The sequence below is a fragment of the Sparus aurata genome, chromosome 1, assembly GCF_900880675.1.
Source record: "Sparus aurata chromosome 1, fSpaAur1.1, whole genome shotgun sequence".
In the NCBI taxonomy this organism is placed as follows: Eukaryota; Metazoa; Chordata; class Actinopteri; order Spariformes; family Sparidae; genus Sparus; species Sparus aurata.
This window is the reverse complement of record NC_044187.1, coordinates 18,778,123-18,803,257: the sequence shown is the minus strand read 5'-3', so window position 1 is coordinate 18,803,257 and position 25,135 is coordinate 18,778,123. Positions and strand designations below refer to the sequence as shown.

The 25,135-nt window shown below is 41.5% G+C and overlaps 1 protein-coding gene across 6 annotated transcripts; it reads right to left on the bottom strand.

Moving 5' to 3' along the window:
• Window positions 1-2,978: 2,978 nt before the first annotated feature.
• Window positions 2,979-25,020, bottom strand: spock3 (SPARC (osteonectin), cwcv and kazal like domains proteoglycan 3). Of its 6 annotated transcripts, none has more exons than XM_030416436.1 (13): window positions 24,867-25,020; window positions 24,548-24,670; window positions 18,739-18,771; window positions 12,452-12,460; window positions 12,300-12,339; window positions 9,871-9,979; window positions 8,062-8,170; window positions 7,847-7,955; window positions 7,488-7,601; window positions 7,173-7,397; window positions 5,939-6,001; window positions 5,692-5,829; window positions 2,979-5,363 (listed from the first exon to the last, which is right to left on the bottom strand). In XM_030416436.1, exons 2-13 carry the CDS (start codon window positions 24,668-24,670, stop codon window positions 5,206-5,208), a joined length of 1,230 nt encoding a protein of 409 aa, XP_030272296.1. In that variant the 5' UTR covers window positions 24,867-25,020; the 3' UTR covers window positions 2,979-5,205. The 6 variants fall into 6 exon arrangements, with proteins under 6 accessions (XP_030272296.1, XP_030272302.1, XP_030272305.1 ...); XM_030416442.1 differs by having other exon boundaries at window positions 7,173-7,394; XM_030416445.1 differs by lacking the exon at window positions 18,739-18,771.
• Between the last annotated feature and the right edge of the window lie 115 nt (window positions 25,021-25,135).

The following is a 25,135-nucleotide window of genomic DNA, read 5'->3' as shown; positions in this document are numbered from 1 at the left end:
AGCTCTAGGGCTCTGATTCAACTGGTAAATAGTTTACAACCATTAAACCTGCTCTGTCCCACTGCTAAATGGATGTCTATTGTTTGCGCTGACTCGGACACAGTAACATGAGCCTGCAGTGCATGTGCCTGTGCCTGTGCCTGTGTGTGTGTGTGTGTGTGTGTGTGTGTGTGTGTGTGTGTGTGTGTGTGTGTGTGTGTGTGTGTGTGTGTGTGTGTGTGTGTGTGTGTCTCAGAGTATTGACCAACAGTGACTTAACCATTAAAGGTGAGCCGTACTGCCTCCTCAGCAGCTTGCCCTGGAAGCTCAGCTCAGGCCTTTTCAATGCTGCTTGCGTTTAGAACACAAACAAGAATTCAACAATGAAACGAGCCCACAGTGCCGCTGTAGACGCACAGACGGAGAGAACAGCTGGTAAAAAACAATGGACAGTTGAGGCTGTGATTATAATTATCATTTATCATTATTGCGGTTGCTCGAGCCACAGATGAGGAGCAGGCAATCATCGCATTTACCAAATGTGTTTTGTAGAATGGCGAGGCAATATAATGCAATACTTGGATGTAAAAGAATAGAATAGAATATACTGTTTTGTTTTCTGTGAATATAGCATAAAAGGACTAGCGTTATACAAAATGACAGTACATCTGCCATGTGCCTTGATTGTATGGTATCACATGATGTCCTCTTTTCCTTTTTACGACATTCATACACCAGTATATAATCATTTTCATTGTTTTTAAAATGCACGTATGAACTGACTTTCAAGAATCATTCTTGAGTGGAGACAATAGTCTCATCACCACGTCCATGTTGTAACTGATGAGCAGTATTTCTTCAAGTGACTGAAAAAATAAAAGGACATTGAAAAAATAAATTTCAGGTACAACTCCCACACTGTAAAATCTGGTAAGTGGATCATACTGAGAAAAATCTAAGAAAAAAACGATTGGCTTGAAAGTTGCAAGTGTAACCAATAATCTTAAAGAACAAGTTCCCCCAATAAGAACATTTTGTCATTATCTATCCCAGCCTCAGCTGATGTAGATGAGGCACAAAAAACAGATGGAAAAACTTAAATGGCTCCATTGCTGATTTGTTGTTTTGAGATTGTAAAACAAGTCCCCATCCACTTCAGTTGCTTAGTAGAAGTCTGCCACACTGTTTTTAGCTGTGAAGCTCCAGAAATGTTTTAAGGAAACTTAACGGGCTTCCCATCGGTGTGAGGGTGAGTAGATAATGACTGAATTTACATTTTTGGTTTAACTTATCATTTAAATGTTGTTTAATGTATATCTACGTGTTACTTAACATGCATGTGTGTCAACTTCATCTTGTGAAGTTGTTCCATTTGAAAAAACTCAAGTGAAATTAAGTGAATTATGTTGTATGGTCAAAAGCGCAAAACTGACTGGACCTTAGCATTGGCATTGTTGCCTATTGAACTGAGATGGTTCTGCTGCTGCTGAAAACATCATGATTGATATCTTAATAGCATCTTATTATGTCTAATAAACTTAGCAGGTGTTTACAGCTCATTCAGGAACAACACCTCATCAGGCAGCAGAGTGTGGAAGTGATAAAAGAACCTGCGTCACACACTGCTGCTTATCCAAGAAACCTGACTTCAGAACATCATAAGTGCTTCCTGCATTTTGAGGCATTTCCCATCAGCGCTCAGTCATAATGTCTCCAAAATCACTTCTTATTGTTGGACGCTCTCCAACATCGGGGCTCCGCTGTGTGGAAGTTAGATGGTATCTCTGCACATTTCTGTGCTTGGCACATACAGGCGGAGGAAAGAGTGTGTGGAAGTGAACGCTTGATATTTACCCAGTGACTTCCCTATGTGGAGCTGCTGACAGCTCTCTTTGCCAACACACACACACACACACACACACACACACACACACACACACACACACACACACACACAGATATGCGTTGTGTGAGTTCCTGCAGTCTGCTTACACTTAGTAGTTCTCACAGCAGGAAAAAAAGGGAACCTAACTTTTTTCCAGGTCAGAGAATGTGTGTTTTCCTGTGTTAATTCATTTAATGTATCTGTTTTGCTCTACGTGTGCTTGTAGCTGCTGTGTGTACGCAGGAGTGTACGTATAGGTGCAGTGTGGGAGTGACGGATGGCAGCTCATAAAATATTCACCTGTTCTTCTCCTACATAATGCAGAAATGTTCCTGCACACACAACTCATCACCTTGAAACGAGCAGTCCGTTTCTCCTGACCACGAAGTCACTTCTTCTTAAGAATTTGCCTTAAAGGATAAGTTCACCCAAAAAAAAAACAAAAAAACCAACAGCTCCATACAGCTTGTCCGGCATTTTTGGAAGCCTGGAGATTCCAAAATGTTTAGAAAAGAAGTTATCTACAGCTTCATTCGCCGTGGAGCTTGTGCACCCTCTTCGGATGGGTGATTGCTAACGCTTTTAGCTATAGTGAAGATTTTGTCTGTTTAAAAAGGGCGTAAATAACATATTTTCAATTCAATTTGGGATTTCTGAAGTTCTGGAGACATCGATTATGCCAGATGAGCTGTATTTTTTTTCACAGCTGTCTTTTTGCAACGCTGTTTTGTGAACTACAAAACTTCCCTGACTTGGTGAGAAGATAATGGCTGAATTCCAATTTTTGCGTTAACTTACCCTTTAAGTGATGCACTTTCAACTTCCACTTATGGCAGATGTTACATCAATGCGACAGCAGCTGTACATCCTAAAACAGATACGGATGGATATGTGCTTTCTCACTTCCTCCATGAATGTAAATTTAAACATCCTCAAATTCTATAGCGCAGAACACCAGAAACTCGTCTTTTTTTTTCTCTTATCTTTTTTTTCCTGGAAAAGGAATAGAAATACATAATCGAAACAAAAACACGGAACAGAAACTTGGTCACACGGATACAAGCGTTCAACACACGCAGTCATATCCATCCTCTGAGTTAACACTCACGCCGAACATTGGTCAATATAGCTTTTATTTCAGCAAATCATACATACACTGTAAAAAATGCATCTGTATCATTACCTTAAAACGCTATCAGAGCTGTGATGACAGTGTGTGATTGGTTTTGAGTGGCTACAGTGTCTGAGGTCATCGAAATGATTTGCATGTCATCACACTCATGAAAACTGCACACTTTCAGACTGAAATCGTCTCCAGGCCTTAAAGTGAATTGAAATTCCAAGTTAAAAGGAATGAGGGGAGACCCAAAAAAAAAAGAAAACAAACAAACAAAACAAACTATCGGACAGTTAGATGGCACTTTTCAGGTCTTAACATGGAATTTCAAAGAGATGTTTGATTCAAAATGATGCCCGACGGCTGGTTTAATAAGTGAAATTCAACATCGGAGCTCAGCAAATCCCAGGTCTGCATAAACAGTCACAGGACTTATCAAGAATACACAAATCTGGGAATCAGTTTTTAACCCTGACAGATATACAATATAAGTCGAAAGAGCAGGTCAGGTACAAATAAAAGCAAAAGCAAAAAAAAAAAAGAAGAAAACCACTGTAAGATGATCATCTTTTTTGTCATATAAAGCTGTCTAAACCAAAGCTTCCTCTAGCCGGTGTACTAATATATAAACCATTTTCAAATCCAGCAGAATCTAAGTGTTTTTATGCCTTAACTGTTAAGTATATCTGTGCTTCTCTACATTCTAACTACCCTAAGTTACAAATCAGAAAAGATCTGAAATATGGCCTATTTAACACCATCATAAGAGAGACCCAGAGCACAAGCCATACCAAAACCCCAAGACGGTATTTTCCGAAAGCCGCTCTTACGCAGCGTAAAGACGAGCTCAAGTCGTAGCCCAGTAAGCATGCTCCTCCCACTGCTGCCACCATCCGTCCTCACCAGTTAAAGGCACACCTTCACCCTCCCGCCGGACGTTTTCGACAGGTTCGCATGGCTCTGTGGTTTTATTTACTGTGCAAGAGACGTATCCTGTCACACCGTGTGCTCAGATCATGAAGAATTTTTAAAAACATCAAATCCCCCCACTCCCACCCCCGGACATTGATCCTGCGACGTGAGCTGCGACGAGGTTTTCTTCGACGTATTAAAGATAAGTAAATTTTTTTTATAATCACACAGACTTGTTTAACTATGCGAGTGCAGTTTTCATCTGTACACGCTCGAAGGGAATCCTTTTGTCATCCTCAAGCTTCAGTTTTTCTATATATTTTCCGGTTCCGCAAAGGGTTTTTTTAGCCTCTGGTTCTACAGACTGAAACGACATCACGCAGTATTAGACATGCTACGACAAATCTGTTTCATCTTCTGTATTCATCCAACAATGGATTAGAAAAATAGATAATAATAACATTTTTTTTTCTCCCCCCTCTCACACCACCGGCCGAGCAGTACATTGTTCCTCCCTCGTTGCTGAGCCTTTGAGATGATTTGATTTGATTTGTGTCTCCGTGAAAACAGCTAGCATGTCGGTTCTGATTGTTATCCAACTCAGACTGTGTTTTTTTTCTTCTTTTTTGCCTTTTTTTTTTTTTTTTGCCTTAATACTCCTAATGAAGCATGTCTAACTCTTATCTTGTTTTTCCACACAGTTACAGTCACAGTTACAAATCAAGATCAAAAGAAAACCTAAAGAGTGCAATATTCTCTTATCTACATCATCAACATCCCACCTATACACAGGAACATTTTGATAAGGAGTTAAAGGGGTTCGGGGGGAGGAGAGGAAGAGGATGAAGAAGAAGAAGAAGAAGAAGGGGGAAATCTCTTTAACATTGCGCCCTCAGGCGTCAACACACTCGGGCGTCGGGAGTGCTGCACAAGGACGGGACACACTAGAAGACATGAGACTGTCCAATGAAGGGAGAGGTCTTTTGCACACGTGACCAAATCCAAAGCGCTGGATTGGTTTTTGTCGATTAGTCCTTGTTATGTTCTCTGGTTGGCTGACACACAAGTGAGCAAGTGTCATTAACCATATTTTATACTTAGAGAGGAAGAGAAATCATAAACGTTTGCCAGGAATATTGTTTTTTTTCTTTTCTTACTAATGAACAAACAATACACAGAGTAGTCCGTAGGCTGTTAGTACGATTAAGTATCTGCCTGGGGAGTCACCTAGAAACGTGCAGTTTGACCAAACAAACAGTTTTCTCTTTTTTCTTTTTTTTGTTGTTTTCTTTTTCGAAAAAAAAAATAAAAATTACGACAGGTATTCGTCGTTGTCGTCATCGTCGTCCTCATCCTCGTCGTCCTCGTCGTCCATCCCGGCCTGGTCGTCGAGGACAAAGGAGTCTTCGTCGTCGTCGGTGAACAGCGAGTCTCCGCTGCCGAGGTCTCCAGAAGACTCCAAAATCACGCCTGGAAACACGGAACAAACCAAATCTTACAATTAAAGGGGCAACTCCGACGATTTTCAAATTACTTTGCATTGGTAGAGTGTGGGTAGTGTATGCAAATGAACTACGTATGAAGATTCTGCTCCTGCGTTGCCTTTTTCTTGACTAAAATCTTTTCAGAAACATTTTGAAATCACTTTTACAGTCACCCTTTGTGCAATATGAGCAATAAATCTGATGCTAATGTCTATGAATTATTTCCTCCATGTCGCCTTCGCTGCAAATCTCTTTTGTTCCCTCACATGAACACAGAAATATGACACCCTGTCCCCCCTGAGATTTTTGCCTACCGCAGTTTGCCGGGCCGTGGGTGCGTGAGCCAGACACCTCGTTGCCATACCGATCCACGCACCAGCACTGGCCGCTGCTGCTGTGACACTGGTGTGACCTGAAGTAACCCTCCTCATCACAGGACGGAAGGTACTGACCTGCACGTAGACAACACACAGACGCACACAATGAATTAGAGCGAACACACTTGTCGTTTTGCCTTTTTGTGTGTGTGTGTGTGTTTTAGTGTTAGTGTGTCTGTCTCACCAAGCAGTTTCTTCCCCGCTTGCTTTTTGTTGATACTGGACAGCTCTGCTTTACAAGGGGAATCTGCAAAGGAGAGACAAGGGACTGCGGTGACAAACTGCACAAGTCTGCTTTTCTGGGCTGAATCTGAAACTTTGCTTACTTTGTGTCCTTTTCTTTCTTTGTTTCTCTTTCTGGCGTTTGTTATCCTGCTGCTTCTGCTTTTATAAGTGCGACTGACTGATCTGTAAATACTGTTTCTCTATGAGCTAAAAAACTCATTTTCATCCAAGGTCTTGTACAATGGCATTTTAATGCCATGCATTGTATTGTACTGTGCTGCATTTATTGTATTTTAGAGACTACAGTTATGTATTCTTCACATGCAGAGGGAGAATATTCCATTCTGATTGACTGTCTTTTGTCTGTAGAAGTTCGTTTATTGTTTATCTAAACTTAGGTCTTGCTTTCTGAATTCTGGCCGTCAATTTGAGCAGTTGCGACGAAAACTTTGTTCACCAAGTCCGTGGAACTCAGTAAAATCTCTACAACAAAATACGAAGAGACGAAGAGTAAGATCAGAGAGCGATCAGACAAGCCACAATTTTTCAAAAACAAGAATTCAGTCTGTTCTGATGAATGACAGCAGTGGACATTAGCAGGTACTAATTGGGTTTTTGTTTAAAGCCTGCTTATTTTTCATCTTCCCTGTATCTACGGTGGCCCTGGGGCTCAAAACGCAACATTTATATGAGCTGATAAAGCTGTGTTTTGTGAAACGCTGTTTTGTTTTCTGAAATATTGTTGTTTTTTTTACCCTCAGGGCCACCGTCCTTTTTGTCATTAAGATAAGAATAAGATCCAGAGGCTGAAGCTGGTTGGTCGGTTTGTCAGCAGGATTACACAAAAACTACTGAATGGATTTTCCCGAAACTTGGATGGAGGATGAGTCTCAGCCTGGAATAGACTCTGAAATACACTTCAGATTCAGGTTCAGATCCAGGAATTCTTTTCTCACTTTTTATCAACATTGCCAGATTTTTGATTTGTACAGAAACATAACTGATTTTCCTCTGCTCAGTAGGAAGCAGATAACTGTGGTGGGTTTTTTTTTTCTTGGATTATGGTGATGTTATCTACAGACACCCCTTCTGCCTTTGGACATTCTTCGAAAATGTAATTAAAGGTTGAATGAATTGAATTAATAAACATCCATGTTTGTATCTGCATGTCGAGTGCAGGGAGATAACCGTACCTGTGTGCCTCTGGAAGCACGTGCACCACTCGGAGCTGGTTATAATCTTGTCGGCGCGCGTGTCGCAGGATTTGAAGAACGCATCGGAGCACGGCTCGTTCCTGTCCAGGTAGAGGCTCTTGATCTCTGATTGGTCCAGCTGGACGTCAAAGTTCGTGTCCAGCCGGGAGAACATCCAGCCCAGAGGGTCCTTACAGATAGGTGACGCCCCGACCTCGAACTCTGCTGGGAAAAGTTTAAAGAAATGAGAGACGGTAGATACAGCCAGACGGTAATGCAAGATGAGCCGTTTTGTGTTAATGTCACGCGACTCACTGTTCTTCTCTGGCTTCTGGATCTTGACTCTCTTGTGGTTGCCGTTCTCGTGCAGCACTCTGAACCAGTCTCTCAGACGACTCACCACCTCCTTCAAGTCCGACTCACTGCACACTGAGGAGCAATTACACTGATGATTAATGATGATAAAGTGATGCTTTACTGCCTCCCTTCTCCCTTGTGGAGACGAGAAGTCAGAGTCAGCTATAGCGCAGCTGCCTTACAACTTCAGTGTCATGCTAAAGGACACTTTAGTAGGGCAGAGGGGGGCTTTAACACCATGGAAGACTTTTTAATTAAGGGGAATTTACTGTTTCTCCTAGCTTGCAGTGTGCAGTCATGTGTGCAGCACCTTGTACCTTTCTTCTCCGTGGAGCTCTGCTCAGGCTGAGCGGGGCAAGGACACACGCCGGCGCACTTCACGGCGATCTTCTTTCCAGTGATGCACGCCTGGTAGTCTAACTTACACTGAGCAGGAGCGACACGGACAGAAGAGGGGGTAAAATTCAGGATATGCGTCTCATCATGACTTCTAAGATGTGAGATAGCGGTGATTGTGTGTGTGTGCGGGTACCTTGGTGGAGTAGCTGTGGCCGTCGGTTCCACAGACAGGGGAGGGGTGGACCACAGGGCAGGGTTTGCACTTCGACCCCGGACTCTGGTACAAACTGGCATCTTTAAAACTAGAGAGGAGATTTGGAAGACAAATTTTTTCCATACGCGCACACTAACCATCTGACTGTGTGCATATGAAAATATTGTGAACGATTGTCTTCACCACAATGCGCTGTTTATCCTTTCGGCTTCATTCCAAACTAATGTTTTCTAAGAATGTCCATATCCATGTTGCATTTTTTGTTGTTCTTACATCAATTTCAGGAATGAGACATGGATTAGGATTTATATGTGATTATTTTCTGATTTGCTTACACTGTGCAGTTGCAATTGTGTTGTTGCTAAGAATGGGAAATGAGGTCAGTATGGCGTTTCTGTCCTCTGTCCAGTCTGCAGTATCCCAGACAGACACACACACACGCACACACACACACATACTTACAAAGCCCATTCATATCACTTGGCAGGACTTTGTGTCCGTTGTAAGGCAGTGCCAACGCCGGGGTAATTGGACTAAAAAGTAATGTCACACAACAGTCACAAAAGAGCCGGGAAACCAGTAGACTGGCTGGAAAAAAACAGAAAAACAGCCACCCCTCTGGTGTTGGTGCTTATCATGCTGCATGAATAAGTGAGCAGGGAAACAACGAGGGAGGAGAGAAGGGAAGCAAAGTAATAAAAGAGATTTGATTTGCTCCTAATCCACTGCTTCATTTCTGGCTTTGTCACAGAAACAACTAAATGCAACTTTAAGGGATTCCAAATATAGTAATATCTCCAGAAATATTTCCAGACTAACCACCAGATGCTTTTTTAAGTATAGCTGCCGGTAGCTAGTTATTTCAGCTAGCTGTGCAGCTGGCGCTCATATTAGTCCAGGTACTAAGTAGTAAGGGGCTAGCTGGTTAGCGCACTAACTTCAGTTGACATCTCTCCAACACAATACATCAGGTCAAACCTGATTATTCTTCTGTGGATGTGTTTCTATTAGACTTAGGTATTGCACCTTTAGTGTAATTCAAGTGTGAAAATGTTAATTCCTGCGTGAACAAAAACAACAAAAAATGTCCAGATCCCATGTGGCATTTTCTTTCCAGGTGCTAAAAGCTCAGTTCACATGTGAAAATGTAAAATGTGTCTTGTTTAGTTTCAATATGTGAAAAAATAAAACTGTGTGTGATTTTCGAATTCTTATGTGAGTGAAGCCAGTCACTTGTGAAAGTGCGCAGTTCACATGTGACATTATTTTATCTTCAATCATTTTTTAATATCGGTTCACATGTACAAATAGCCAAATATTTGATTTCATGTAGCATGTTTTGTTTCCACATGTGAAAAAAGCTAGTTGCGTATTGGCGTATATATCAAACATGTGAAAACATAAATGTCTTGTGTGTAGATTTCAAATCCTTACATGAAAATACATAATTCTCATCTAACAAGGTTTTGTTTTCACATTTTAAAAATGTACTTCACATATGAAAAATAGCCTGTCGTTTGTGGAGAGGCAGATTTCTTGTGATTTCACGTGCCATGTTTTGTTTTTACATGTTGAAATTCTAATCCAACAGGTCAGAAAAGCAAATCACGTATGCATTCATATAATTCACGTGAAAATTTCAAGTTCTCATGTGACATATTGTCTTTATATTTCTATTGAAATATTACATTTACTTTTGAAATTGTGATTTTTCATTTCAGGAAGGGAACTTTCAAAACGTTAACCTCTTATAAGGACAGGTGTGTGTGCATGTGCGTGTGTTCTTACCTAACTCTCCTCTGGCTGACACAGGAGGCAGTCTTGTAATCCTCAGCCACACACACTTTGTGGCGACTGCATTTGATCTTAAGACAGGGGTCTTTGGCAGGATCGAGGCCTAACAACACAAAACAGAGTCATAAAATGAGAACAAGTGTGTTCTGTAAATGTGTGTCTTAATTGCATGTGCAACCAAAATATATCCTCCCTTTTTAAAGAGCTTCTCAAAAGCCCACTAGTGCAAACAGAGAAAAAATCTACCGAGGTTACATTTTCTTTTTGTTCTGGATCAATGATTCCTGGTTAAACCATGTACTGCCTTTTATTTTCATACAGATCCAAGCTGTGAGGTGTTATAATCCGCGAGTGTTAATTCCAGCCACTGTCTGTTCACTTACAGTTTACTGGCAATGTGTTTCTCACGCTGAACCGAATGAGCTATAATACTGTTAAGTATCTTTACAGCTAAAAACAGATGGAACTGGTTTTAGAGGCTGCTGCTGACCTTACATCATCCTGAACTGAGTGTCAGTCTCATGTGTGCTCTCAATGAGATCCACAAACTGATCTGGTATCAGATCTTACAGCTGAGGGCCATATCTGGCTTTTAAGGGAGAGCCGATTTTAGATCTGAGTCTCAGGCTGAGAGTGCGATCTTTGTCGGAGAAGACAAGCTAGCTGTTTCTGACCGCTAGTCAGCCTTCGGCATGGCAACCTGTGTGCAGGATCTGAGGCCTCCAGCTGATCTCAGAACAGTTTGTGAATGACCTCTGCTCTGAAAGAACCTTACAGTAATCCCTGAGCAGCTTTGGAAGATTATCCTGCCTCCAGCCTCCAACGCATCTAATGCCATTGTTTCCCTGACATGTCGACGTGTGTGTGTGTGTGTGTGTGTGTGTGTGTGCGCATTTGAGGATACAGTGATAAGGGAGAGTGAATGTGTTCATGTCCTGTTGTTTCTGGATGTGTGTATGAGCTTATCACTGTCTGATACAAATGGAAAATGAGATGAACAAAGGATAGAAAATCAACTGGTAGGTGCAGTGAAAAGACTTGGTAATGGTACAAATAACACACACTCATATAGGTTCACTAATAAGAGAGAAGTGTGATTGTCAAAATCTGCCTAATGGAGGTTTACACAATAAAGTACACAAGATGATCACCATCCTTTCCTCACTGCTACTAATTATTGGTAAACCACATCTGAGCTGTAATGAGTCACAGGGCGACTGGTTGCAACATGTTACGAATAACAAAATGTTTGAGAGTCTATGTTTCAGAGACAAACAAAATTAAATTTAGAAATATGACAATGTAAGGAAAATAGATTCAATGCCTGATCATACTGCAACAACTGTTTAATTGAATTTGGTAGAAAGTTTAAAGGCCTTGCACTAAGGGGAATATTTTCAGGGATACATCTTGAGAGGCCCTGTCAAAACACACATGGGTTGTACAAAATATCAGAGTGTATCTCAGGCCCAATTATTAGACGTCTCAATTCTCCTGTTTCATAGCTGAAGTCCTCGCTGTGTGATATCCAGATGGCATGCTTTGCCATATGTGTTACTGAGGCTGAAACTTTGATGTTTTTATTTCTGTTAAGTCTTGTTTTAGACTTTTTTTTACGTGGGGTTTGTTTTTGATGTTTTCTTCAGCATTTTATATACGTATATACGGTTTCTTAACAGCTTGTACATGGTTGAAAAACAGAAGCTCCTCTTTCCTACAGCAATCACTGCTCCAGAAAAGTCTCGTCAGTAGTCCCGCCTTTAATTCCAAGACATTGTGACATCACTACGTCACATATTTGCATAATTTCTGCCAAACTGCTAGTTTGGTATGTAAGAATCAATTTAGCACAGCTGCTCTAATGTTGTTAGCGGTGCTGGGTCGGGCGTGTGTAAGCCGACCAATCAGAGGAGACTGAGTATTAAAGCATGTCAACCTTTTCTAGTAGTAACCCCAAACAAAATTAAGAACGTGGAGATTAGCATATTACCTCCTTTAACTTTGATACATCTTACCATGGCGCATCCTAATTGGACAAACGCCATTCGTGGGCTTTCTGCTAGTTTGTCTGGAGGCAGCCAGTCGCACTGGATGTTGACGGATCCAGTGGAAACATAATACACGTGCAACTCACTTGTATTGTACCTTTTCTACAGCATGTACTCTGATGCCCTAATTTATTCCCATTTAATTTTATGTAATGCATTAATTGTGTATTCTCGAAAAAACCATGACTCTTGATTTTTCATCACTGTCCACATCAATATGCAGATTAAACATCTTAACTACATCATTGATGGAAAAAATACCACTTTTAAAGATGTGTTCATCTTTGGAAGATGTGCAAGTCCTTTTTTATCTTTTCTTGTGTTCTGTTTTACCACAAAGCCAACAGCACTCAAGGCTCTCTTCCTCACACCCACCTTGATCGAAGGGCTTGGATGGAGTCCACGTTCCAGGCTCCTGAAACAAGGTTAACCAATGAGCAAAATCACAACAAAAACACTGTTCAAATGACTTCTGGAGTAAAAAATAATACATGACAGATACGATACTATTAAGCTGTTGTACAAACCTCCACTTCCTTCAGGAGAAAGCATTACAGAGAGAGAGAATGAGGGATTCATTTTGATTAGGTTCTTTCTTTTTGAGTGGAAACTTTGCATAATGAAATAAAATGATCGGGAAAACACACACACACTCAACGACACACCATCAACTTACAAACACATGGAGCATGCATTCATTGAGCCGAGACAGTGTCAATGTCATGACAGCAGCTCTATCCCATCATTTGCATAAAAAGGGGTCTCAGTGTATGTGCTGCTTATACTCCCACATATCACCTAATGGAAAGTTGTTTATATACCACATGTGGCATCAAAACACCTGAACCAAACCCTCTGAATATGTGAGATAACTATTAAAGGATAAGTTCACCTAAATATGAAAAATCTGTCATTATCTCGTCACCCACATGTCGATGGCATTTTTGTAAACAACTGAGGTAGGTGGGGGAAAGAACATAAGAAAAAAACAAAATATAAAATGGCTCTTCCTTTGATTTGGCTCATGAAAATGCAATTTGAAGTGGATTGCATTTACTATGATAGGGTTATAAAAGAAAAAAAAGAAAAAGAAAAATATTGTGTTTAGCTATTTGAAATGAAGGGAAGACTTCAAGGCATTAAAGTCGGAATCAAATTCTGATCAGCCAGTCGAATTCACATGGAGCAGAAATGCATGAAATCTTTTGGAAACTTATTTTCTCCAACATGGATTAGGTTGTGAAAAATCTTTATTTACAGCAAAGACAATAGACGTTAAAATGTTACGTTTTGTACTAAAAGGTATCTGACTCAACGCTTTGTCACACTGCAGTCACAGACGATCTCAAATACAGTGTGAAAAACAAATATGATCGAACACTGAATCATCATCAGTCTGGGAAAATGCAGACCTCCCAGAGCGCTCATATACTCTCTTTTATATTAAGCCCACTACATTGTCACATCAAGAAAACTGAATATATAACATAATAATTATGAATAATGTTATTTCCCATGTACCAAAGTGCTTTAGTCTCTCCGTAAATGTTTGAAAGTGAACTGTTTTGTTCAAACCTTCTGAGATGAAGTCAAATGGTTCAATCTGTTGCCTGTGGCTTTGTTTAAACAGTCTAAATAAGGGTTGCAGACGAGCACAGAGGTGAGTGATTTTCCTGCTTTTAATAGAAGAGGGAGACACACCCAGGGGGGTGCTGGCCTCTGATGCAAATTTAGAGGGAGCTTAAGAAATAGAGAGCTGCATTGTGTTCAGAGGCTTCATTCGCTGGTTTCTGTCACTGGTTTCATTCAAACTCAGCACTGCACTACGCTCTCATGAACACATCTTTTTTCATCATACACGACAGCCACACACGTACATGCTTACACACACATGCCAACATCACACTTGTTTAACCTCTAATGAAGTCACTGAACTGACACTAAGGCCGGGGCGACATGGCCTTTGAATACAATTGTGATATTTCCAGGCTACATCATGATGCATGATTTATATCTCCATATTTGGAAATCTCTCCAAAAGCACTTCATTAATGCTAGGCTGGAGCGTCAAATCTCACAATATTTTTGACCAAATAGTTATTCATATCAATACTCCCAACAATATTGCTGGTATGACAGTGAGATTTTTCATATGTAATCATCGGTAACGTGGATATAATGACAAAGTGGGTAAAAGCAGAACCAACAGAACAGTCTGGTAAGTTCAAAAAATCACATCGCTTTACTTTAATACAGACTTCAAAACTAGGAACAGACAGCACGCGCCCCATTGCGATAAAACGATATCCAAAATCAAAAGCCATATTTGCATGGGTGCAACTATTACCTGGGGACCTCTAATGATTTGCAGAGGCTGCCTTTGACAAACGAGCATTTATACATCTAACACATACAGAACATAACAACTCTAAACTATATCAATATGGCTTGTGAAGAACAGATGCTCCGCTTCTAAAATGTTGATGTTACACAGACGCCTGGACATCCAGGGGACAACGTCAGTAAAATCAAGTAAAAAATGACAGATTGTGCTTCTCCCCCGTGAATGAACCACCGCATTAGATCCCTTGGTAATATAGAAATTCCAACTCATTCCAACTCAATAAATAAACCAGATGAATCAATAAATAAATAATAACAATTACTTGCTTAATCTACAAATTACAATTAATTTACTATCTTACCACTAGATTGATTGAAGTGAAATACAGCCCCTCTTGTTTACTGTAACTCAGAAAAAAAATATTCACTCTTTCTGTCTTGATCTCTTATTTTCCATTTTTTTTGTGTGTGTGGCCTCTCTCTCTCTCTCTGCATGTGTGTTTGTGTGTGTGACTCATTCAGCTCTTTATGCCAGAACAAATAGGAAGGGAAGGAAACAGGGGAGAGGAAAAAACATCTTATCAGCATAAATCCCACAGCGTGGCTCAATGGAGACGAGTGTCATACCCCCCCGATGAAAGGTCCGCGTTGTACATTTTCCGCATTCCAGTGTTGTGCAAAATCCCAACCAATCGGATGCATCTAATTCAATTAAAGAGTGAAATACAGTTCAATAATTCCTGTGGACACGATCACCTCTCACTCTAGCATGTACAGATCAGACTTACTGTGCTATGGTCATATATTCTGTGCACGATCACTATGGTGATGAGTGTAACAGCACAGATTGATTAATTGTGCATCAGCCATGACGCAGGAAGGCCATTATTCATTATAAAGCAGTGTTAGTTATGGCGCAGTAAGGAACTAAAGAACAGTGAAGCTGAATGTGCTTTAGACAAGTGAAACTTCATCAGCCATGTGAGGGTAGGAGTCTCCACAGAGCTGTGAATCAGTGGCTTAACACTGTTTAAAGTGAATTCAGTTACCTTTTTCCATCGTTGCCATAACAATTGACACAATTGTATTGTATGTTCATAAAAAATGCAATAAAGCGGGCTTCTTGGTGACTGAAAAGGTGTTTTCATAAAGAGGCAGTACTACACTGTGCTACTTCTGATTGGCCTTGGTATAAATGTTGGAGCAGCTTCATTGTAAAAGTTCTCTGCCATGACAAGATAGAAACATTTATAAGAAAGGTTCAGCGTCGGCTGAAATGTGGTTGAAAATGCTATTTTTTTGGTAGTTTTGCAAAGTTTACAGGATGTTGTTTTTTTATAAGCTGTCAATTTTGCTTCAAGCAGCAAAAATATGTGAACTCCTTGGACGTCTTCCACGCTTGCTGATGAGATGCAGTTTCCTGTATTGTCACCCGCAGAGCAAACACCTACGATTGCAGAGTTACTGACCCGAATTTCATGACTCTGATGCATTTTTGGTGTTTGCAAATATGGTGCAGTATGGTGTTTGCTCAAACCTCATATCATAACAGGTGCTGAACCCAGAGACATTCATCCAGTTGTCTGTATCACTGATTTATGGTCAATGCATCAATGTAGTTAATGAACTGTTACACCTCTGTATGTGTCAGCAGGGTCTATCTGATATTGTCATGTTGGTGCTGAACATCATAATTAATGTTGATCCCGGACCATCGCTGCAACTGACCTATAAAGCTGTTGTGATGTCATAGGTACGCGACTCATATTGGTGTTGTTTCAGGAACTTACAGTGTTGCTCCAGGATTTTCCTTTCAAAAGTGACAAAGTCCACATTTGGAGCTAGTTGTCATGGCTTTATTTTTTTTATGGTCACTATTTGGTTGTGTTTACATGACAAAAACACTACATTGTGTTATGTTTAGGCAAAAAAAAAAACCTGTTAGGTTAAGGCAACAAGAATATTTGGTTAGGTTTAGGAAACAAAAATACTTGGTTAGGAAAACAGGGTTTGGGTTCAACTAAACCCTTTCACAATGTTTAACATGTTTGAAAGGATAACTTCTCCCATGTGGGTCTTTTTCTGTTCTTTTCCCCCCGTGTCAGAAACATTACAAAACTGTGATTGGACTGTTGCAGTTGTGGTCCAGGAACAACACCAACATGGCAGGAACCTATAGTATTGCACATATCTATACACTGCTTCATTGGAATTGTTGCAAAGACCTCTACACAGTGATACCCACGCCTCAACTAGCCTGAACTTGCTCCATAGGTGTTACTGCTGGTCAGCACCGTGGAGCTGAATTTAGATTTAAATCTATTTGTCTCTATGCATGTGCAGCATGTCTATGTACGTTTCGCTCCCTTATACTCTGACACTGTTTGCCACCAGATCCTAGTTACCTTTCAAAAAGCACGACTTTAGCTTCTCTCTTACTTCCTTGGACTCTGCAAAAATAAGCAGGGTCACCTTGTGCTTTCTCTCAGTTCTAATTAAGTTCTCCTGCTCATCCTTCAGTTCTGGCCCCCTCTGACCCTCTGCATCTTCACTACAGGCTCTTCATTACTCGTTGTAACACTGCTCCCTCCCTCTCTACCTTCCACTTCTAATAAGAGGTCCATTTTACAATGAGAGAAAGTTCAGCAATTCAATTCATTTAGATTTAAGCACAGTACACTGACATCTTAATATGAAGGACACCCATATACTGAAAGCTTTGCAAAGATAAAGCCAAATAAAGAGATACTCTAGCCTCTGTTCAGGATGGTTTCCCTCTAGCTCTGCGGACCATGATGACTGAATAATGAGAACATTGCATTATGGGAGCAAGGCCCTCCAGACCAGTCAAGACAACAAAAGTGCTTGCGGTCTGATTCCTTAATGGAATCAGTGGACACACGCAAGCTCGTACGCACACACATGAAACGCACACTTATATGCACGTCTACACACACACACACACACACACATGCACAGTTCTATAAACAAACTTATCACCACAACACTGACTGTAGTGCCAGAATCTGTCAGCACTACAAAACATCAAATAACTGCATGAATGCACTTCACTGGACATACAACCAGCCACCCACTTTCCAAAAACCACGGAAAATCCGAAATTCAACAATAGGTCTAATGGCCTCCTGAGTGTACGCTCTAAAAATAGCAACTTTTCAATTTATCTCTCCATCTCTTTCCACCTCTATTCCTCCCTCTCCCTTACAGTCAGCTGTCCCTTTTTTCTCCTCTTGTGCACAAACACAACAGCGTGTGCATTCGCCTCTGTTGGCTAACACCATAATTTGCCACTGTGCATCCCTACTTTGTTTGGTTTTATTTGCATGCCTATAGAGCCAAGTCCTCGTGCACACATTGCCTCTGATGAGCCTTCTCTCACCTTTGCTTAAGATTTTCACAGATCAGCCCCGCTAATTGTGTCCCCTTTGGCTTCCTTACACCTTTTCCCGACTCTTCACTGCCTTCCTCCTGACTTCCAACAGGACAAATATGTGCATGTTTTCACTGTTAATGGCTCTGCCTGTCTTGCTCAAGCATGTCGCATGCATGCACGCACGCAGAAACTCACACAAATACACACTGAGGTGCTTTGAAGTGGAAAAGGCCTCCAGCTCTGTACCTCCCCTACATCATTCACCCTCCACAACACAAACAACGCAGGACGGACATGCACAGGAGAAAAAAAACACAGAGAGTGAGATAAGAGGTGATGAGAAGAGAGGATGAAAAGGTGTAAAATGCTCTAATGAGGCTGGTCCAAACGAGGCATTAATTTATTCCTATACCGTGCAATTAAGTGTCATGCTCCTCATCAACATCACTCATTGTGTTTTTTCCACCCATTGTTAAATCTTCCTCCTCCTCAGCTTATCTCTCTACTCTGTGGCTGTACTGAAAGCTGGGCGAGACCTAGTAAACAGAGCAGAATGTCTAAAAAAACTGAGATGGCACCAGTGCAGTTAAGACAGCCCCAGGCCTATCCAGGACTTACAGTAAATCAGTGGCCAAGATCCTATCTAGTGCACTTAGCAGGAGACCCACTTATGGCTCTTGCTGAAAGATCAAAGTGACAGTACATGCCTAAAAAGTAAAATTCAAAGCAAAGTTTGGCCTAGAATACCAGCACATGAGATGAAAAAGGAGGTGTACTGCGCAGTTCTGAGAAAAAGAAATTACATATAATTATTAATACTGTGCTTATTTGATTGTAGGATTAAGATAGCGCTAACTGCAAAGACTTTCATCCAAAACTAAGGTATCCAAACTTCTTTATGAACTACCAGCATGTTAAAAATCCACTTTGGTTGGTCTTGAAGCCAGCAAGATTGTGCATAAAGTCCTTCCTTACTTCCTTCTTCGTTAGCTACTAGCTAGTTTGAAATGAGTGATTTGCTAAATTTTGCAGCAATTATTGTGTAAATAATGTCTGATTGCGCTCCATTTACTGTACCTGGGAAGTCGGAGCTGGGATTGATGTCATACTCTGTGAAACAAGTCAGAATACCAGTTCTAGTCAGGTTAGTAGACATTGATAGCAACACAAGCTGATACCGAAGTACCGTGTGTTATTTTGCGCATACAAACATCAAAGTTACAGGTCCAGGTGTTGTAGTTGGACAGTACTGTGTCTAAGACTTATGTGATGAGACACAAATGAAACACAAGTGTCAGTAAACAGTATAACGTACAGCTTTCACAGCTGTTGGTGCACAGATTTTAAAAATCCAACTTCACTTCCAGCTGAAATTGCCAACTGGTAATTTTGACATCCCACTTCAAATCATTGAACGCAACGTTAATGTATAAATCTATTGCTAGGAATTATTTGTAGCTGTGTAAGTAAGAAGGAAGTCACTGTAGCATTACAAGCCGTAACTTCCAAATATGACTAAGCTTAATGCTAAACGGAACCACCGTTACTCTACAAATTGTTTATGCATGCATGTGTTCATGTTAATATCATTCACAGCAAGGACGAAACATCGGATTAAGCTAACCTTGTTTGGTGATTTGAGTTATTGATGTCTTGTGATTTGAGCTATGTTGAAAATGGGATTTATTATTGTCATGTGTGGATGAATCCTCTTCAATTACCTCTCTAACTCTGCAGTCTGTCTGGACACGTGATATAGCAAGCTAGTGTTAGCCTTGTGGGTTGAGTCAGCTTCACGACGGCTAATCCAGTTTTTGTAAAAGATCATTTCTATGTAAGAACTAGTTTGCGTGGTGCAGCCTGCTTTAATTCAGGGATGTGTTAATCACCACTGACTCTTACACTAAAACTTCACTACATTTGAACTTAAAAAGAGCAGATATAAAGCAAACTTCTGATCATTATTTGTTAGTTTTTGAGGGTTTAATAAAGCAGTCTACACTCTTTTCTCTGGATGTGAACATGTATATATATGTGTGTGTGTGTGTTTGTGTGTGTGTGCCTCAGAAGAACAATTCCTACATGTTCTAGGCTGACACAATCACTGCCAGTGCAGTATGTGTCATGACAAACAGTTGCAGCCTTCCTGTGCTAACTGGCCCCTGGAGCTGTAACCTCTATACAGTGCGTCACGTGACAATAATGTGACAGTATTGGGATGCATGTGTTCCATTAACCGAGACGATATCAATCAGATTGGCGTAGCTTCTAACTACAGCACATCCAGATAATGAATCGATTCATTTAGAAATAGAACGAGACCGCGGCAGCATTGTCCATCTTATATTCATCCCATTCCGAGCATAAAAAAAAAAGCTGCTTCAACCTTCTGCTTTTGTGTAGAAATCTTTTGCAAGATGCAAAGAGGAAGATGAGTAAGTCCTGTGTTTATTTTCATGAAATGTATAGATAAAATTCCTCTGTGAAAGAATGTAAAAAAACACCCAGCAACACATTAAAGGCACGTGTATATATATAGAGCAGATAATGCTATCCTGCTCCACCTTTATCTGTAATGCCTGAGCCTCAAGGTTAACACACAAACGTGAATGCACACAGAACCTTCAGTTCACCGACAATCACGCTCTTATCTTTCCAATCCTCTATCTATCTATCTATCTATCTATCTATCTATCTATCTATCTATCTATCTATCTATCTATCTATCTATCTGTCTATCACTCTTTGTCTTGTTGTCTGTCTCAAAGAGCAGCGCATGGCCAATCACTTTTCCTCTCTGACGTTCTGTCCTGGCACCCTATTTGCATAATCCAAATCCTACTGAGTAGTTCAACCTGGGGTGCATCACGTGGGTCCACCTGAGCTGATGAGTTCACACGCTTAACTTTGACGGGCAGGGAGAGTGGAGATTTAAAAAAAGAAATAAACAGTCCTGATGCATGGAAACATGAATAAAAAAAGATGGCAACATTTTCCCTTTTTATTTGCAAACTAAAGAGAACGCTCCCCCTGCTTTTCTCTCCCTGACACCAGATTCATCAAGAGGCTCCAATTCAGAGAAAAATCCTCCTGCATGTGTGCAGCATGGTGGTGAAACCACTCATTAAAGCTGGTGCGAGTGAAGAGCGTATTCTCTCTGGTGCATTATGTTAACGCTGTTGTTTTTGCAGCACACTCAAAGTACAGCTCCCTCGCAAAAAGCCTGTTTCTCGTAATGTGTGTGTGCATGTGTGCATATGGGCATGCATGCTTATGCGTCTGTTTGTGTGTGTGTGTGTGTGTGTGTGTGTGCATGGATGCAAGTGCAAGCGTGTACAAATCACTTCTGCTTGTGTGGACCCATTTACCGCAATCTGTGGTTAGAGGCAAGATGTGCTTCTAACAAATGCTCTCCACCTGAAACCTACACGGCACTATTTTAGAAGAGAAATATTTAAACAGATTTATTTTTTACTTTGGGTTCTCCTCTGTCTCCTCTGTACCTTGAACGGTAGTGATTCCCACTGACTTCTATCTGGAATTTGCTGCTGATTAGTATAACACTATAACTAGCTGAAAGCATCGTAATGCAAGCCTCAGTATTTGGGGTCATGCCACGAAAATGCAATTTTTTTTCTGAACACACACTGAAAGGCTGATGTCTAATAAAAATAAGGATGTGACAGTGGAAAGCTTGAATACATTAATTCTTTTTTAGCATCTTGACCAGGGGCAAATCTAAGTGTGGGGTCATGAATGAACTATCATCTCATCATCGTCACATCAAACACACACACACAAAACAACCCTTCCTCTTTTAACATTTATCGAATGGATCAAAACAGACATGTATTTTAAAAAATATGGGAAACTCATCCTAGCCTGTTATGTGGGTGGGTGAAGTGCCATTGTTTTCACTTTCAGAAACAAAATCAAATCGAGCACTTCAGGTGTTGTACTGTAGATAAAAAAAAAAATCAATGATAATGAGATAAAACTAATAGAAGAACAGCTACATTATTGCAAAAAAGCCACCCAAGCGTACATTATAATCAGAAAAATAAGCAACTGGAAATTTTATGGCAAATTCTCCGTGTTTACACAAACATTTCTGTTTGAAATCAAAGCGAGTAAATTAATGATTATTATCAGCTGCTACTGTTTGAACGAACTGGGTAATGTTACTCGTGAAGTGAAACTCAATATTATCAGTCGATTTTTTTGTCTATCAAAGATATATTGGTATATGTCGTCCAATATGAAACCTCTACAGTGTAAAATACCCTGCCTCGATAACATAGGTATCTTTGTCTTAAGTGTTAGATTACCACTTTCAATCTGCAAAATTATAATCTGTGTATACATAAGCACTGTATATGAATGTGTATGCATGTCAACTGATACACGGATATCATATTATTTTTACTACCTAATACCGGTATCAGTATCGGCCCAAAACATCCAGTATCGGTCAGGCTCTACTATTTAGGCACATCTGCACGGCTTAGTTCCGAGTGCAGGTTGCTGCCCCTCATTGTATTTACTTTAGGCCACTTCATTTTGGTATCCTGACTGTCAGGAGGGTAAAAACTGTCCCCTGATTCTCTGCTGATGCTGGCTGATGCTTCATGGACAGGTGTTGAGCAAAATGACTACACGGAGGAGGAGGAGGAGGAGGAGGAGGAGGAGGAGGAGGAGGAGGGGCTCTGCCGCCTGCTTCCGTCATTCCGACCATTCGCTTTAAGACACATTGGTTCCTGTCCAGCCATGATCTGGGTTTATACAACGTGCCACGCTTGATAGACTGTTAAGATTCAGACCTTAAGCCTCATGAGCCAGCTGGGCTACACGATCAGAGGCTGTATATGTGCCATGACAATCAGCAGCAGCACCACCTTCAAGAAACACGTCAGGGTAATGGTGCCTGACAGCAGCAGCATAATCAACCAGATCAGTTCGAACGCAATCAGTGCAACGCTGGAGACCTGTGGGAGACTCACATGTACGCAAGGACACTCAAACACACATGCGCTCTTTTTTGTCATTCTGTTATTAAGGTGTTCAATCTCAAGATCTTCATCTGTGAAATATGGTTACTGCCAATGCCATTTTACGGTTTGAATCCACATTGTCCAAACTCCTCATGAACGTTGCTTTCACACAAACTGCATTCAACGGCACGATGGGACGATATGAAAAATGTGATGTACTAGAGGATAAATAAATGGTGGCGACCTCGTCTCCCTGTAGGTCTTCAGTTTGGGACGCTTTGTATTTACAGACATCCGTTTTCACTTTATTTTATACAATGTTCAAGCCGTGCCTTCAGCCATGGTGACTTTTTCAAGCCATTCACGTGAGAATCTCCCCAATTTTCTCGATTCCCGATATTCCCGATAATGAAAACTCACCGCAGTCGACCAATCGCTGTCTCGCTCTCTTTTTGTTTTTTTTATCACAATCTGTGTTAAAATCATCCGTCTCTATCCAGTGACCACATCTTCCAAAATCCATAAAACTCTTTTGTCATTCATACCTCTCCACCTGCACACCACTATATATTCAGAGAAACATTATGTGTTTATGCAACACCACTGTTGTGGATACTAATCCCAGGTCTGTAGCAACTGTGATGTAGCTGCTACCTACAAACTAAAATCATTAACAATGGCAAGTTTTTCTTTTATGGCAAGTTGTTCCTTGCCTGCACAAAGGGCGGAGGATGTTGTCCACTGCACACACTGTAAAGCCCACTCAGGCAATTGTGATTGTGATTCATGGCTTTATAATTACAACTGATTTGATAACAATGTTTCGTATCACGTGAACACGTATGTAAGGCAGTGATCTGAAGTCACAGTGTTACAGGGGCACCATTCGCTCGACACGGTACCGTCAAAATGATTTAGAAGCTGCTACTTCAAGGTGATAAAAGTCACATAATGCTGCTTTAAAGCACATTTTTCAAATGCCAACACTTCTGAGAGCTGTTCAGAGGCACATTCACAACAGACTGACGGCAAATATAATGCACTTCTGCTGTAATCATAGCGAATAGATGAAATATTCATAATAAGAAGAAATCCAAACTATTTCCAGACACAGCTGATTACAAGCCAGGTGTCCTGTTTTTAGACTTTGGGAGGGGGGGGGGGGGGGGGGGGGGGGGGGGGGGACCCTCTTAGTGCTATACTATGCATGTTGTAGCTTTTTATAAACATTACAATGTATTCAGGCTAATCAAACCGTTCAGTGTACTGCATGGAAATGTCTGAATACACTGAGTGTCCATTTGCTCTACCTTGCCATCGTTTACATTGTGTTACTACGCTGTTATTTCCACCGACAGGGGCCTGTGTAGTGATATCTATATATTACACACCCATAGATCCACACAAACATGAGTGTGATGTCTAAAAACACTCGCGTCTCATCCTGTGCCAGGTGCTCATGCCTCTAAACAAGCAGGCCTCACCGCTGCGGACTCCCATCCCTCGTACCTGCCCGCAATTAGGCCCCTTCTTTCGGGGGGTGGCGGGCTGGACTCAGCAGTGCCTCTCGGACAGCTAGAAGATGAGCATTTGTGTTTCGCTAAGGCCTCGGCTGTATGTCTCGGGGACTCACACACTCACATCACAGGCAGGGACGACCCCCGCACCGTCACCGTACTGTCTCGGCGGAGCAGGTGATGAACGTGTGACAAAACAACCACGACGGGCCCCGTGACGCGTCGCTTGGACACAAAACGAGGAGCGCATGATCACAAACCAATGAGGGGTGGCTACAGGGAGAAGGAAAAAAGGTGGTGGTGGTGGTGGTGGTAGTGTCAATATGATAACGAGGAGGGACGGCGTTGGATAACACAAGAGCCGAAATGTGTACTCACGTCTCTGAATTTGTCCCATCTCCCCGCCAGCCACTTATCGTCCAAAAAATTGCCGCTGTCGGAGCGAGCGGAGACGTGTCCGAGGGCGACGGCGCACACACACAGCAAGGCGACGCTCAGCATCTGCGGACACACAACAACAGCACGGAGAGAGGACATCGGATCAGGCTGCGGGACACCGCAATCGCGTCGGAAAACACGGGCGGCTCAACCCCGCATCACATCGAGTGATGGACGCGGCGCGTCACCACTGAACACAAAGATGCGGAGGTGTTTTTTGTTTGTTTGTTTTGTTGTTGTTGTTGTTGTTCTCTCCTACCTTGTGGCATCAACCGCTCTCCAGACTGTATGTGCTCGCTGCCGTTTTCTGTCACTAGTAATAGCAGCCCTCTCTCTCTCTCTCTCGCTCTCTCGCGCGCTCTCTCTCTCTCCGCACCGGCTGTCTGTGCGCAGCGGAAAGCGGGAGCGCGCATGGCACCGTGCGCGGGCCCTGCGTCCCCCCCCCCCCCCTTGCCTCTCCTCAGTGCGGAGGAAACAGTCATGATGGCTCACTGTGAGCTGTTATCGGCCCACCACAAAAGTGTTTTC

Excerpts from the sequence above, each read along its gene's own strand:
- spock3 (XM_030416436.1), bottom strand. The coding sequence starts at position 24,670 with ATGCTGAGCGTCGCCTTGCTGTGTGTGTGCGCCGTCGCCCTCGGACAC. Across the intron at positions 7,398-7,487 it reads CCAGAAGCCAGAGAAGAACA|CAGAGTTCGAGGTCGGGGCG; the intron begins GTGAGTCGCGTG and ends AACTTTTCCCAG. Across the intron at positions 5,830-5,938 it reads AGCGGGGAAGAAACTGCTTG|GTCAGTACCTTCCGTCCTGT; the intron begins GTGAGACAGACA and ends GTCTACGTGCAG.